General features: G+C 41.3%; 1 protein-coding gene across 3 annotated transcripts; it reads right to left on the bottom strand.

The window, feature by feature from the left end:
* Window positions 1-78: 78 nt before the first annotated feature.
* scyl3 (SCY1-like, kinase-like 3) lies at window positions 79-12,583 on the bottom strand. 3 transcript variants are annotated; one of them, XM_053242199.1, is made up of 14 exons: window positions 12,379-12,583; window positions 10,225-10,417; window positions 8,958-9,143; window positions 6,868-6,981; window positions 6,646-6,702; window positions 6,442-6,544; window positions 5,879-5,990; window positions 5,659-5,736; window positions 5,430-5,569; window positions 4,878-5,065; window positions 3,389-3,560; window positions 2,884-3,057; window positions 1,904-2,649; window positions 79-1,060 (listed from the first exon to the last, which is right to left on the bottom strand). In XM_053242199.1, the coding sequence occupies exons 2-14, from the start codon at window positions 10,387-10,389 to the stop codon at window positions 998-1,000; spliced, it is 2,298 nt and encodes a 765-aa protein (XP_053098174.1). In that variant the 5' UTR covers window positions 10,390-10,417; window positions 12,379-12,583; the 3' UTR covers window positions 79-997. The 3 variants fall into 3 exon arrangements, with proteins under 3 accessions (XP_053098174.1, XP_026802753.1, XP_026802754.1); XM_026946952.3 differs by lacking the exon at window positions 12,379-12,583 and adding an exon at window positions 11,852-12,311; XM_026946953.3 differs by lacking the exons at window positions 10,225-10,417; window positions 12,379-12,583 and having other exon boundaries at window positions 6,868-6,934; window positions 8,958-9,098.
* Window positions 12,584-12,880: the final 297 nt, after the last annotated feature.

A 12,880-nucleotide genomic window follows, 5' to 3' on the forward strand; every position in this document is an offset into this window, starting at 1 on the left:
CACGACGCAAGCTTGTCTTATTGATCAGAATCAGGACAGTTCTAGTTTTGTGGAAAAACAATGTCAACAACACTCAGATAAATACCATAAAACCTTTTTTTATTTGATAAGCATTTGGCAATACAAATAAATTATATCATTTTCTCTTTTACTTCAGCAAAATCCCACCCCTAAAACAAAATGTGTCTGTGTGTGTGTACTATATATAAACAATATACTATACACATGTTCATGTTGAAAGTCGCTATTGTATAAGGCTCCTTGTAATATAAGCAGAAATAAGTTGAACCACTGATGGCACAAACAAAACCCCTAAAACTGTAGACAAATGCTGCACGTGTACTTCCAGTGAAAATGCCTTTATAGCTAGAAGCTACATTTCAGTCAGGATTTGGCAAAGAGCTACACAAAGTTCCCAAAAAGACTGAGAGGCAAGTAAACCAAGACACTAACACTTCATATCATTAATAGTTTCATTCTTGGTGCGGTTTTAAAAGAGAGAGACCAGTCTCAAACATCACAGCCCTGATTGCAAATCTCATGATACAGTATTTCTAATGCCTGATTTTTATCAATCAATCAGATTCATTACTCAAGTGATTGTATTCAAGATTACATCATGCCAGATGTCAAGGTCAGAATTATTAAACCATGGATACCACAGACAAGAGCTCACATCCTGTAGAATAAATTACAGTTGACAGCTTTCACAAGTTCCATTATGGCTTGGTGCTCTCTTATACAATTAAAATAAGTGAGCTGGAAAAGGTAACCCTAATATAACAGCGTAGTTTGAAGTGAGTGATATATTCAGAATACCCATAATTGCATGTTGACCAAATTAGTAGTCCTAAAGCTACACTTCTGCACTTTCAATAGTGTTAAGAGGCATTTCAACTGCCTACAACGGTCATGATGGTTTCCAACTCAGTTTCACATTTGAACCGTCTTAGGAATTGACATCTTGTGCACAGCCTTTGGCTCACAGTTCCAGTGATCACGACCAGGTGTTCTCGTCTTCCCAGTTGATATCACTGTCACCCCAGCCCTCCGCATCAGCCTGTGAAAGACAACCAGCCTACAGTCAATACCCCTGGTCAAGAAACATCACTCCAGATTTTGTGTCCTGGCCAAATATATATTATATGTACATAATAGTTTAAACCTATGTTATTTTTCTTTACATCTTTCATTACAAGCTTGCCTTTGGACTGCACTGTATGTAATTATATATATGTGTGTATATATATATATATATATATATATATATATGTATGTGTGTGTGTATATATATATATATACATACATATATATACATATATACACATATATACACATATATATACACATATATATATATATATATATACATACATACACACACACACACACACACACACACACACACACACACACACACACACACATACAGTGCAATCCGAAGGCAAGCTTGTAAAGAAAGATGTAAAGAAAAATAACATAGGTTTAAACTATTTGCTATATTCAGTCATTCACTGAGTCACTAATTAGTAATTATTACCATATATTTGGTTATTGCCAAATATATAAAAATGCTAGGACTGCAAAAAGTGACACGTATGATTGAACCATCTGATGATGTTTATATCAGACACTGTTAACCGGCTCAGAAACAGCGCCACACTGTGGATGCTTATGGTAACTTGTTCTGAGCCTCAATACACTGAGTGGATTTTGTTTTGTTCACATTCATTTAGCAGAAAGAAATCAGATTGGCTTTGTAACTGTAAAGTTGCAATGCACAGATGTGATTAATTTGTGTTGCTCACAGACCTGGTGAAATATAATAATCCCAACATATTAACTCATGATAAATCAGCACATCAGAAGAACAGTGACTGGATCAGAATGAAACAAACCTCACCTCTGTCAGGTCTACTGCAGCAAACTTGGCTGTCAGTTCCTGTGTGTTTAAGTGTGTAGTGTCTGGCTCAGTGTGAGATATTGGTGCAGCTGGAGGTCCTTCAGACTTGCTGACTGAACTCCCTATGGGTAAGAACATGCTAGGAGAAGACAGCTTTATGTCCGGTACCATGTCAGCGAAGAGGTCCAGCTCTGGATCCCTATTTGGTTTCTTCTTCACCTCAATGGTGAATTCCTCCCCTAGTCCCCCAGCTCCTGCACTCCTGTATCCATTTTTAGGTTTGGCTTCTGTAGTTAAACCTGGTTTGCTGGGCCTGGTATCTTTCATGTTCTGCTCCCAGCCTGTATCTGAAGACAAATTTTTCTGCTCAGAAGCAGTTTTTACTGAAGCAGTATTAAGTTTGAGTGCTTTAGACGCTCTTGCGGGTCCAGAAGTTGGTACAGATACAGGTTCTATGGCACTGTCGCTTAAGGACTTTGACGACGGGACTGGATGAGGTGTAGCAGTTGAGTGCTTGGAGATGACCTCAGAATCTTCAAAATCATCCCAGGGTCCTTCTTCATCATATACAGCAGTGGTTGGAAATTCTGAGTCACTGTCTGCAGGCTGTATGCTAATTTGTACAGGCTGGTATTTGCCAGATTTCTCCTCCGCATCCTCCCAGTCGGGCCAGTCCTCGTCTGGCTTCTCCGTTCTGCTGCCATTCTCTCCCTCTTTCTCTTGGCTGAAGCCATTCAGGGGAAGAGCTGTATTTCCACACAGCAGTAGACAAAATCAGACATCAAACTAAATTAATACAGTGTACATGTTATGGAAAATAGCTGATTTTTTTTTTTTTCCTAAAGCCTCCAGGGCAATATGCATCAAATATCTCCATGCAAAACACTGTTCAGTCAGTGACCAGTCATGCTGGAGCTGTTCATGGTCAAATCTCTTGCTATGAGATGTTTGGTAGAGACTCCCCCACTCCTCTATCTTACCCGGCTTTGACGTAGCGGGCAGATGGGCAGCAGCATCTCTTCCGACTGACTGGAGAGACTTCAGCTTCTCCAGAACCAGCTCTCCTCCTTCCAAGTGCTTAGGCAACAGACTTTTAACCTTGGAGGGCTGCGAACTACGGGGCAAAGATGCTCCAACAATATGAACTGGTGAGTCTGCACAAGAAAGCCAGAAGTAAAGGGGAAGAGAGGATTTTAGCCACCAGTCCAGTTTCACACAAACCGCCTGTCTGTACTACTGTTCTGAGCTACGCAGAGCTTTTTTGTCCGTTTTTATAGACAGCTGAATTGCAATGCTAGAGAAGCAAAAGCCCAAATACACTTACTAATCACCTATATATGGAGTACATATATAATGCATATTTACATATATATTTACAGATACAGATTTAAAACTGACATTCCTGAAAAAGTAACCTTGCTGAGATTATTGAGATTAATGGGCTGGAAAAAAAGTGGGAAAAGGAAAATTAATAAATAAACTGACTTTCAGGCGTAACCTCTGTGGACTTGGTGAAGTTTGGTGTGGTACGTTTGAAGACTTTGGTCCTCTCTCCACCCACCACCACCTGCGCTCCCAGTAACGGCACCAGGACTGCCAGGCTTTGGAGCGTCATGGCAACCAGAGCATCGTTTGTGTCTCTCATTCCCAGCAACACCTGTAAAATGTTTAAATAATATACAAACCAGTTTCATAAAGAGTTTTAAACACTTGAAAATGTCATTTTCTGTAGTAAGATAATTTTCTATAGACTTCCAGCGAGAACAAAACAGCATTCAATTTTGGTACAAATATTCTGGTACAACTGCAGGGACATGGGTGATCATTCTTCATTGGAAGTGCACATTTCACAAACCAACAAAATGGTTTACGGTGGCATCTGACAGTTTTCTCTATACAGTGTAACTGTGTTTTTGTTATTCACCATGTTTTCTGTTATAATTTAGTCTCAGGTCACCGCTATCAGCAATGCACTGGAAACAGCTGTAAACAGAGTTACATGGGTGTTGCTAACAGTTCATCAGCATATTCACAGCTTGTTATCTTCACCACCAACAGCATGGTGTTCTTATTAATGTGTAAATCTGCAACAAATATTTAAATACTTAGACTAATTCATGAATTAATATATAATAAAATAATTTAAATGACGAGCACTTTTACTATTAAACGTTTTACTATTTTACAATTAAAACTTCCACAGACTTGCTCCATTGCAGTACAGTGTAGTCTCCCTTCTGGACATGGTGTGGGCAGCCTTTTATTTTCTGCATGGAACACAAGTTTTTATAATCCACTACAGCTAAGCCAAGCAGACAGTTAGCTTTGTTGCCTTCCAGCTCCCTGTGTTCGACCCTGATCTCGGGTTACAGTGTTCCTGAATAGATTCCTGAACCACCGCGATCCTGACCAGGATAAAGTGGTTACTAAAGATGAATGAATGTATAAAACTAAGTAGCTACGACCAACTACAAGCATGGAACAAATCCAAGACGGTGCAAGACAACATCTGAAGTTTGGTAAGGTTCATTTGGGACACGGTAATATAGTCTATGCAAACATGAATCAGTCTGGCACGACATCACACCTGGCATGAGTGCGCACCTGAAGAGGAAACATGCCCGTGTGAGCACCTGTAAGAGCTCTGTAAGATGAGTTGCCTAGCATTAGTCATGCAGTTTTTTGGGGAATTTTTGTTAATTATACTGTGTGCTATAAACAAGTTCACTGTTTGAACAAGTTGATTAATGTTTTAAGCTCTTTATTTAGACTAAATGTGCCTTTAATATTTGTATTCTGCTGCTTCTTACTTATCAATCATTAAACCTAATGAAGTCTTAAGCTTTTTTTTTTTTTATCCGTACAGAATATTCAAAAGCAACAATCAATCGTGGAAGCCCTATTAACGTACATTACATGTGATTATATGGGGAAAATCAAGGGGTATTTCCTATTTCTATATTTTCCTATTTACCTGAGGTAGGATCTGGTTCTTGAGCTCGTCATTTGAGAAGAACTCGGCATAGACGTGGATATGGGAGAGCAGCACCATACGGACATGCTCCTCGTTCACTTTAAAGAGCTTCAGAAGCTGTGGCACCACGTGTCTCCGGTACAGTGGCATAGACAGCAGGCACTCCTCCCCAACTCGTACAGCTGAATCTGCAAAACCACCACAGAATCAGAGGGACACGAAATGTTCAAGAGTTTGGGTGATACGTGTTCAATCCGCGTGTGCATTCAGAATGTGACTTTTAGATAAATGCAGATAAATGAACACACGTAAGAGCTGCTACTGATGTGTTATTGGACACTAAACCGATTTCTTTTGGTCCGGCCCACTTGACGCTGGACTAAGTGCCATGTGGCCCATTATCTAGAGTGAGTCTGACACCTTTAATGCTTTAATTATTTTCCCTTCATGCATGTTAGAAATTAGAATTTTTATTTGGGTTGAAATTCTAATGAATTAATCAACTACAAGCCACCGAGCAAAAACAGTGTCATATTCAGAGCACTTTCATACCCTTTTTGGGCTGTAACAGGTGAGGCAGGAAGCTTTTCACAGCGGTGGGTTCAGCAAATACCAGAGAATTTAACAGTTTAGGAGCCAAACGAGTGCCAATTAGTTCCTCAGGGAGGCTGTGAACTCGGTCCAGTAGAAATCTGGAGAAAAACACATATAGAGCACACGTTTACTATAGTGTGTTATACCCTAAAAAATAAAACTACAGCAGAGTAGGACAAAGTCTTACTTAAAAAACTCGTGCTTTTCCTCCTCGGATTTTAAAGTCAAACTCTTTAGAAAGTTCATGATGTCCAGAAAGTCATTCCTGCTGAGATCAATAGAAAAGTTTAGTTCTGAATATTTATCTATTTAACAAATCTAATAACCAGGTGTGAATATATCCATTTAATCCAAAAATGCTTAGCAGTACTAGAACAGCCATTATCAGGTCAACACAGTACACACACCTGAAAAACTCGTGAGTCAGTAGACTGCTGAGCGCCGGCCGCACCGTGGGGTCAGAGGGTAACAGGCTGACCTGCAGCGTGCTCCTCAGACTCTCGAGCAGCTCATCAGACACTGAGACACACAAAGACAGACAGACGTCATCAAAACGCCCAGACGAATGGAAGAAATAAAAACAATGAATGAAAGATGAGGGGGAGGAAGGAATGGGAGGAAGATGAGAACATACTTGACAGACTCTTAACCACAAGGAAATGGAAAAACATGATGCGTAGTGGAATAACATGACTAAGCGTACAAAGAGTAAAATAACAAAATTACACACAAGGATATGGCTTTGTTTTGCCTTGTCAAGAGAAACAATTTACAGAATGCTGTTAATAATTTGGATCTGAATGAAAGTGAAGACTAAAGGAGAACGCATTCACTGATTATACTTTAGCAAAACTGTGTCCTTTTTGTGAAATGCATCTATATCCATTGATCCCTTGGAGGCTTATCGACTGCACAGGACGTGTTCCTCAGACACACAGTTCACTGGTGCTGCAGAATTAAGAACACTAACCGTAACTGCTCAGCAAGGGGATGAGGGCCTCCACCAGCACGCCGAAAGAGAAGGCATCCCGCGCGTGGGCGTGTTTTTCGGGAAGCGTCTTGAACCCGCCAAGCTATAGAAAAAAAACACCATGTTTTCGTGTGACTGAGTCACTGAACTGTAATGGCTTTTGAGGTAATGGAAATCATATAACGTCAAATGAGAGTGCCTCACCTTCTCCTCAGGAGGCACAGCGCTGCTCTCTCTTACTGTCTGAACACTGGTGAGAAACTGGTACAACACAAAAAGATCTCAAGCTGCAACATTCTCCAGCACATCATATAATAAATTATGCCTATAGGATTATTTTAGAAGGCTCACATGATGCTGTGGCTATAATGCTCCTGTCTCAGAGATGTGAGCAAGGCGATGTAGGCTCATTTTGTCGTGTCTTACCTCTGGTGTTGCTTCAGAAAATTTGCAAACCGTTTCCATCCCGCCAAGTTTCCAGTGTCCGTCATCACTAACGAATACAGAGGACATGCACACATTGTTGTGGCTTGATTTTCCCTGAGGACACACAGGCAGGTGAGAAATATCACTACAAACTATAACCTGAAGTGGCTGTGAGTTTAAGTTCCTGGACTGCCCGAGTACAACTGTTGTGCCCTGAAGCACAGTGCTTAACTGGACCATGGCTTCTAGCTTCCAGCTTTAGACAAAAGTTCCATAATTAACAAGCTCTAACTCTAGTTTCACGAGCCAGATTTCTAGCATCCTCTAGAGAGTGTGGTACCGGTCTTTAATACACATGACCAGTTTGACTCTCGGGGCACTTTTTCCTGTAGTCTGTTGGAAAACACAATCTTCAATAATTAACTTGTAACTTCAATAATTTTTAAAGACTGTGTTCTCTACAGTTTTACAGTTTCATCCAAAACCCAGTACATGGTTTTCACAGAGGTCCAGAGAGCCAATCAGATTGCAAACTTAATTTATGTTCCTCAAACATAATATTATTACAACCAGTGAGCCGTGTTCATAGTACAAGCTACAATTACAAAACTGTGGGGACAGTACTTGTACTTGAACTAAAAATAAAACAGAAAGCAGTGCTTTGTAAATCCACTCTACCTGTATTTAAATGCAAACAGGACAAAGACAATCTATATGTTTGACCTTTGAAATTGATGCTTGCAACGCATTCTAAAAAAGTACAAACAGGGGCAACTTGTTGTGAACATTGTGAAGTGTTTAAAAAAACATGTTAAGCAGGTAATGCAATCATGTTAGGTATAAAAGGAGCATCCAAGAAATGCCTAGTCCTTTTTGAGCAAAGATGGATCCAGGTGGACTACTTTACTAAAAACGCATCAGCAAATAATCTAATAGTTTAAGAACAATGTTCCTCAACGAACGTTTGCAAAGGTTTTAGGTATTTTAGGTATTTTAACAGTGTAAATCATCATCAAAAAAATAAAAAAACAACTGAATTCCCCTGACATTCAATCCCTCAGACGGCACTGCGTTAGACAACGGCATGCGTTTGTGATGGATATCACCACATGGGCTTGAGAACACTTCCACAAACCATAGTTAATAAACACAGTTCATCACTGCATCCACAAAAGCAGGTTAGGACTGAACTATACACAGTGGAACAATATGTCAACAACATCCAGAAATGCCACGGTCTGGGCTCGAGCTGATCTGAAATGGACTAATGTACAGTGGAAATGTGTACTGTGGTCTGATGAGTCAACCTGTCAGATTCTTTATGGAAGTAATGGATGTTGTGTTGTCTGGGCCAAAGAAGAAAAGGACCATGCAGATTGTTACCAGCGTAAAGTTTAAAGGCCATGCATTGCGTCTGTCATGCATTATGAAGCACAAAATACCACAATGAAGGCCCAGTACAGCTGCGCAGCTGAAAAAAAAGAATGGCAAAAATGTCCACTGAAAAATGGTGTCTTCAGTCCTCAGATGATTATTAAGTGCTGCTAAAAGGAAAGGTGGTGATGTAACACAGTAATAAACATGTTCCTGTCCCAACTAAGATAAAACATCAAATATCATGTTTTTGTACTGTTTTCAATTTAATACAGCTCAATCATCACTGCTTTCTGTTTTTATTAGCATTTCACATTACTGTCCCACCTTTTCTGTAATTCACCTTTCTGCAGCTCTTCATAGGAAAGCTTTCCACTAGATGTTGGAGCGTGGCTGTGGGGATTTGTGATCATTCAGCTACAAGAGCTTTAGTGAGATCAGACACTGATGTTGGTGAGGAGGTCTGGGGTTCAGTCGGCATGATGAAATGAAAAAGTTCGTTTTGTGAAAGTCAATAAGGAGTAGGGTTTAAAAAAAGTTTAAAAAAAGTTCTGGTTGTTAAACCTGTGTCTTCTGGGCAACTAGGAATAAAAAACTAACAGTCTGGACACACGATCTGCTTGACCCGTGCGCCGGGCTAGTGCTTTGTCCACCCCGTATAGGCACTCTCAAAGAAATCAGATTATTCAGATGTAAAGCACTGTAACTGCTCTTACCCTGTCATGGAGGAACACAAGGGCCTGCAGCAGATCATAGATACCAGCGCAGATCTCCTCAGGTGTGAGATTCTCCAGCAGCAGCTCCAGAGGCTGCACCCTCTCCGTCACCAAGTGTATGCCTCCATCCTGCACGGAGCACGACAGGAAGCGCAGCAAACTCGGGTGTCTCAGAGTTTTCAGGTGCTAAACAGGAACAGAGCACAGGTTTTTGTACTGTAGACAACGTCATCGCTAAAGTACACTCACTGAGCACTTTATTAGGAACACTATACTAATACTGGTTAGGGCCTCCCTTTGCTCTCAAAACAGCCTCAATTCTTCAGCAACAAAACTCAAAGAGGCTGTGGCATTCAAGAGATGATTGATTGGTATTAACGGGCCAAAAGTGTGCCAATAAAACATTCCCCACAGCATTACACCACCTCCACCAGCCTGGACCGTGGACACAAGGCAGGTTGGGTTCATGGATTCATGCTGTTGGCACAAACTCTTATTGGGCGTGAAAATCCCAGACCAGCCCATCTGGCAACAGCAACAAGCACGTCATGGTCAAAATCACTGCGATCACATTCTTCCCCATTCTGATGGTTGATGTGAACATTACCCGAAGCTCATGGCCTGTATCTGCATGATTTTATGTGCTCTGCTGCCACATGATTGGCTGATTAGATAATTGCAAGAATGAGTAGGTGTACAGGTGTTCCTAATAAAGTGCTCGGTGCTCATTTATTCCTTTGACAGAAACAGATTTAAAACTGGAGCTGTGTGGCTACTAATATCGGAAAACAAGTAGCCACTGCGGTTTATTTCCAGCCCTGCACAAGACACTCTCAGCTCCTGAATACAAGAGCTTTCTTTCAACATATGTACTGTTTGCACAGATGTTCTTATAGGAGTGGTTCAGGTGGAAATTAAATTTACACAAACTTTCCACTTACATCAAATGCAGTCACTAAATAACGGCGGCTGTAGCTTTAACCTAAAGCTAGCATTGTGCAAAATACATGCTAAAATAGCCTTGCCCCAGACAACACTGTTTGGCTAATTAACACCATTAACCACATGACAGAGAGAGATTAATTAACTCAGCATGGTTTGAGATGAGTGCGTATGATGAAATGATGAAACTGTTGGTTACAAGCTTTTGTTAATTGTAGCTCCAAATGCGAAACTAAAGAAGAATGGTTTGGACAGCAAAAACGTCCTGTCTGATCAAAGTGAGCTTTTCTCCCAAATCGTTTCTTCAGTATCTTTACCACTGTACCTTGGCAGCTTTGTTCACTTTGTCTTCATTGCCCTGCTTGTAGACGAAGACAGAGGCTGGTTTTCCATCCTGCAGCACAGCGGAGTACATGGTGAGGCCTGAAGGGAGCGTCACGGACGGCTCTTCAAGCACACAGCCCCTCAGCCCGCTGCTCTCTGCTCCCATGCTGACGCTGTGAGATCAGCCAAACACACTGGCACGACAGAAAAGCATCAGTGTTGATCAAGCAGCACTTTAACGTGCAGGCACACATCACTGTCATCTGTAGTGCGGCAAAACAACTGATGATTTGAATCAAACAAAACTGGAATCTAATGTTAAACACAGACACTATGTTGAGACAAGCAGCTCAAATCTGATTATCAGATATAAGCAGGAAAGATGATCTCAGTAACAACAACAATAAAAACAACAACAATGACAAGCAATCTTACTCGAATCAGATTCATTAGAGGCAGGGAGCTTCTCGACATTCGAGATTTGCAACAAGAAAAGAGGCATGAAGCAGGTCGAGGCAGGAGAGGACCTCAGCTTAGTGTAGAGAACATGGCACATGCCACCCTCCGCAGTTCATTAACCCACGGCAGGGCTGGCACACTGAACTTCACTAACATTTTCATTATACTTGTGTATTTAAAGGAGAAAATCCACAATCCAATGTTTAAGAGCTACTTTTAATCACCTGACATAGGACAATCAAAACACGCCTCTATTTTATTTATTTATTTATTTATTTTACGTAGGGAAACCTCATCTCAGTGTAAAAGTTCCGCCTGCATCCTTACTATAGAAACTAAAGAGACTACAGTAACGCAGCGAGCCGTGGGCCGTGTTCAGACCGGCACGTCAGAGTTGAGCAGAAATGATCTCTCTTCAGTTTGAACAAATATCTCCTGAAATCTCAAGTCATCTCTGTACACCACCAAACTGAGTGTGTTTACTGTGTACAGCAAAGCAATGGATTTTTTTTTCCACTTTCAGGCCCAAAAGCATCTAAATGATAAAGAGAAGGGAATTTTTTATTAACATATGAAGTGCATATAAATAATCAACACATATGAGCAGTGGTCTGGGAAAACCCATCAGATGAGGCTGAATTCTGGGAAGCCAAAAGTGATTAATAAACTGCAAACGTCACATCATGTGCAGGAGTGTGTTAGTGTGAGTGAGTGTGTGTGAGTGTGTGTAGGAGTGTGTTAGTGTGAGTGAGTGTGTAGGAGTGTGTTAGTGTGAGTGTGTGTAGGAGTGTGTGTAGGAGTGTGTTAGTGTGAGTGAGTGTGTGTGAGTGTGTTAGTGTGAGTGTTAGTGTGTGTGTAGGAGTGTGTGAGTGTGTAGGAGTGTGTGAGTGTGTAGGAGTGTGTTAGTGTGTGTGTGTGTGTGTGTGTGTGTAGGAGTGTGTTAGTGTGTGTGTGTAGGAGTGTGTTAGTGGTAGTGTGTGTGTGTGTGTAGGAGTGTGTTAGTGTGTGTGTAGGAGTGTGTTAGTGCGTGTGTAGGAGAGTGTGTGTGTGTGTGTAGGAGTGTGTAGGAGTGTAGGAGTGTGTGTGTGTGTGTGTGTGTGTGTGTGTGTGATACAACACATCTGACTGGGTTAGCATAGCTGATTAGCCTAGCTAGCTTTGCTACCTACCTGTATGGCCGGATCACCTCCACACCTCAATGCTAATCAGCTAATCGGCTAATAAAACGGGTTAGCGCATAACTAGCACTTTTCTGCACAGCGCTTCCTTTACAGCGACTTCAGGCGAATCATCAAAATATTACTGCTTTCACCGACTGAATCAAAAACACTCTCCAAAACACGGTGCACTTCCTGTTTGCTATCCGTGAACATCGGCTCAATCCCAAATCTCTACATGCTACCTTTCATTAGCGCTACAGACAGGAAATAACGTCATAGATTAGTGTCCTATGTAGTGCACTACTTTACCACGAAGGAGCCATTTGCTATTCGCCCTCGGACAAGACGAGACCAAGTCCTTCTGTGTTACGGGGGTGGTAGATTTAAATACTACAATCGGTTAAATTTTGAATATAACATCTATTTTTGTGTTAATTCTCCCCACACAAAAATCATCTGAATAAATAATGACCTTATAGCTAGTTTCCTTACATGTATATTTAAGAAGTTTTGTAAATGTGAATGTATGTGTTTACCCTCAGATGACAAGAATGGTTCACGCCTCGGTGGTCTGAGCAGGCGGCAGGTTGATGCGCGCGCGCTGGTTGCAGTTTGAGCGCAGGGAAGTGTTCACTCTGAGAGAAGTGTTAATGTTTGTTACAGTAAACACCGACACAAACAGTCCAGTGTTAGTGAACCTAATGGCAGTGGCCTCTGCTACTGTAACCCCCTTATCAACCTCTCCTGTTGATAAAAGTCAGAGGAAAATGGCCAGATTGGTTTGGGCTGCCAGGAAGGATATAGCAACTCATAATCACTCTTTACAGCTGTGGTGAGCAGAAAAGCATCTCGGCATGCACAAAACATTGAATCTTGAGGTGGATGAGCTACAACAGCAGAAGACCACATCAGGTTCCACTCCTGTCAGCCAAGAATCTGCGGCTATCATGGGCACAGACTCACCCAGACTGGACAGTTGAAGACTTTTTCCTGTTCCAGATTAGATTGGATGCATTTCTCTGTAAATTAGCAGACAGA

The sequence above is a fragment of the Pangasianodon hypophthalmus genome, chromosome 19 (genome assembly GCF_027358585.1).
Source record: "Pangasianodon hypophthalmus isolate fPanHyp1 chromosome 19, fPanHyp1.pri, whole genome shotgun sequence".
Classification (NCBI taxonomy): domain Eukaryota; kingdom Metazoa; phylum Chordata; class Actinopteri; order Siluriformes; family Pangasiidae; genus Pangasianodon; species Pangasianodon hypophthalmus.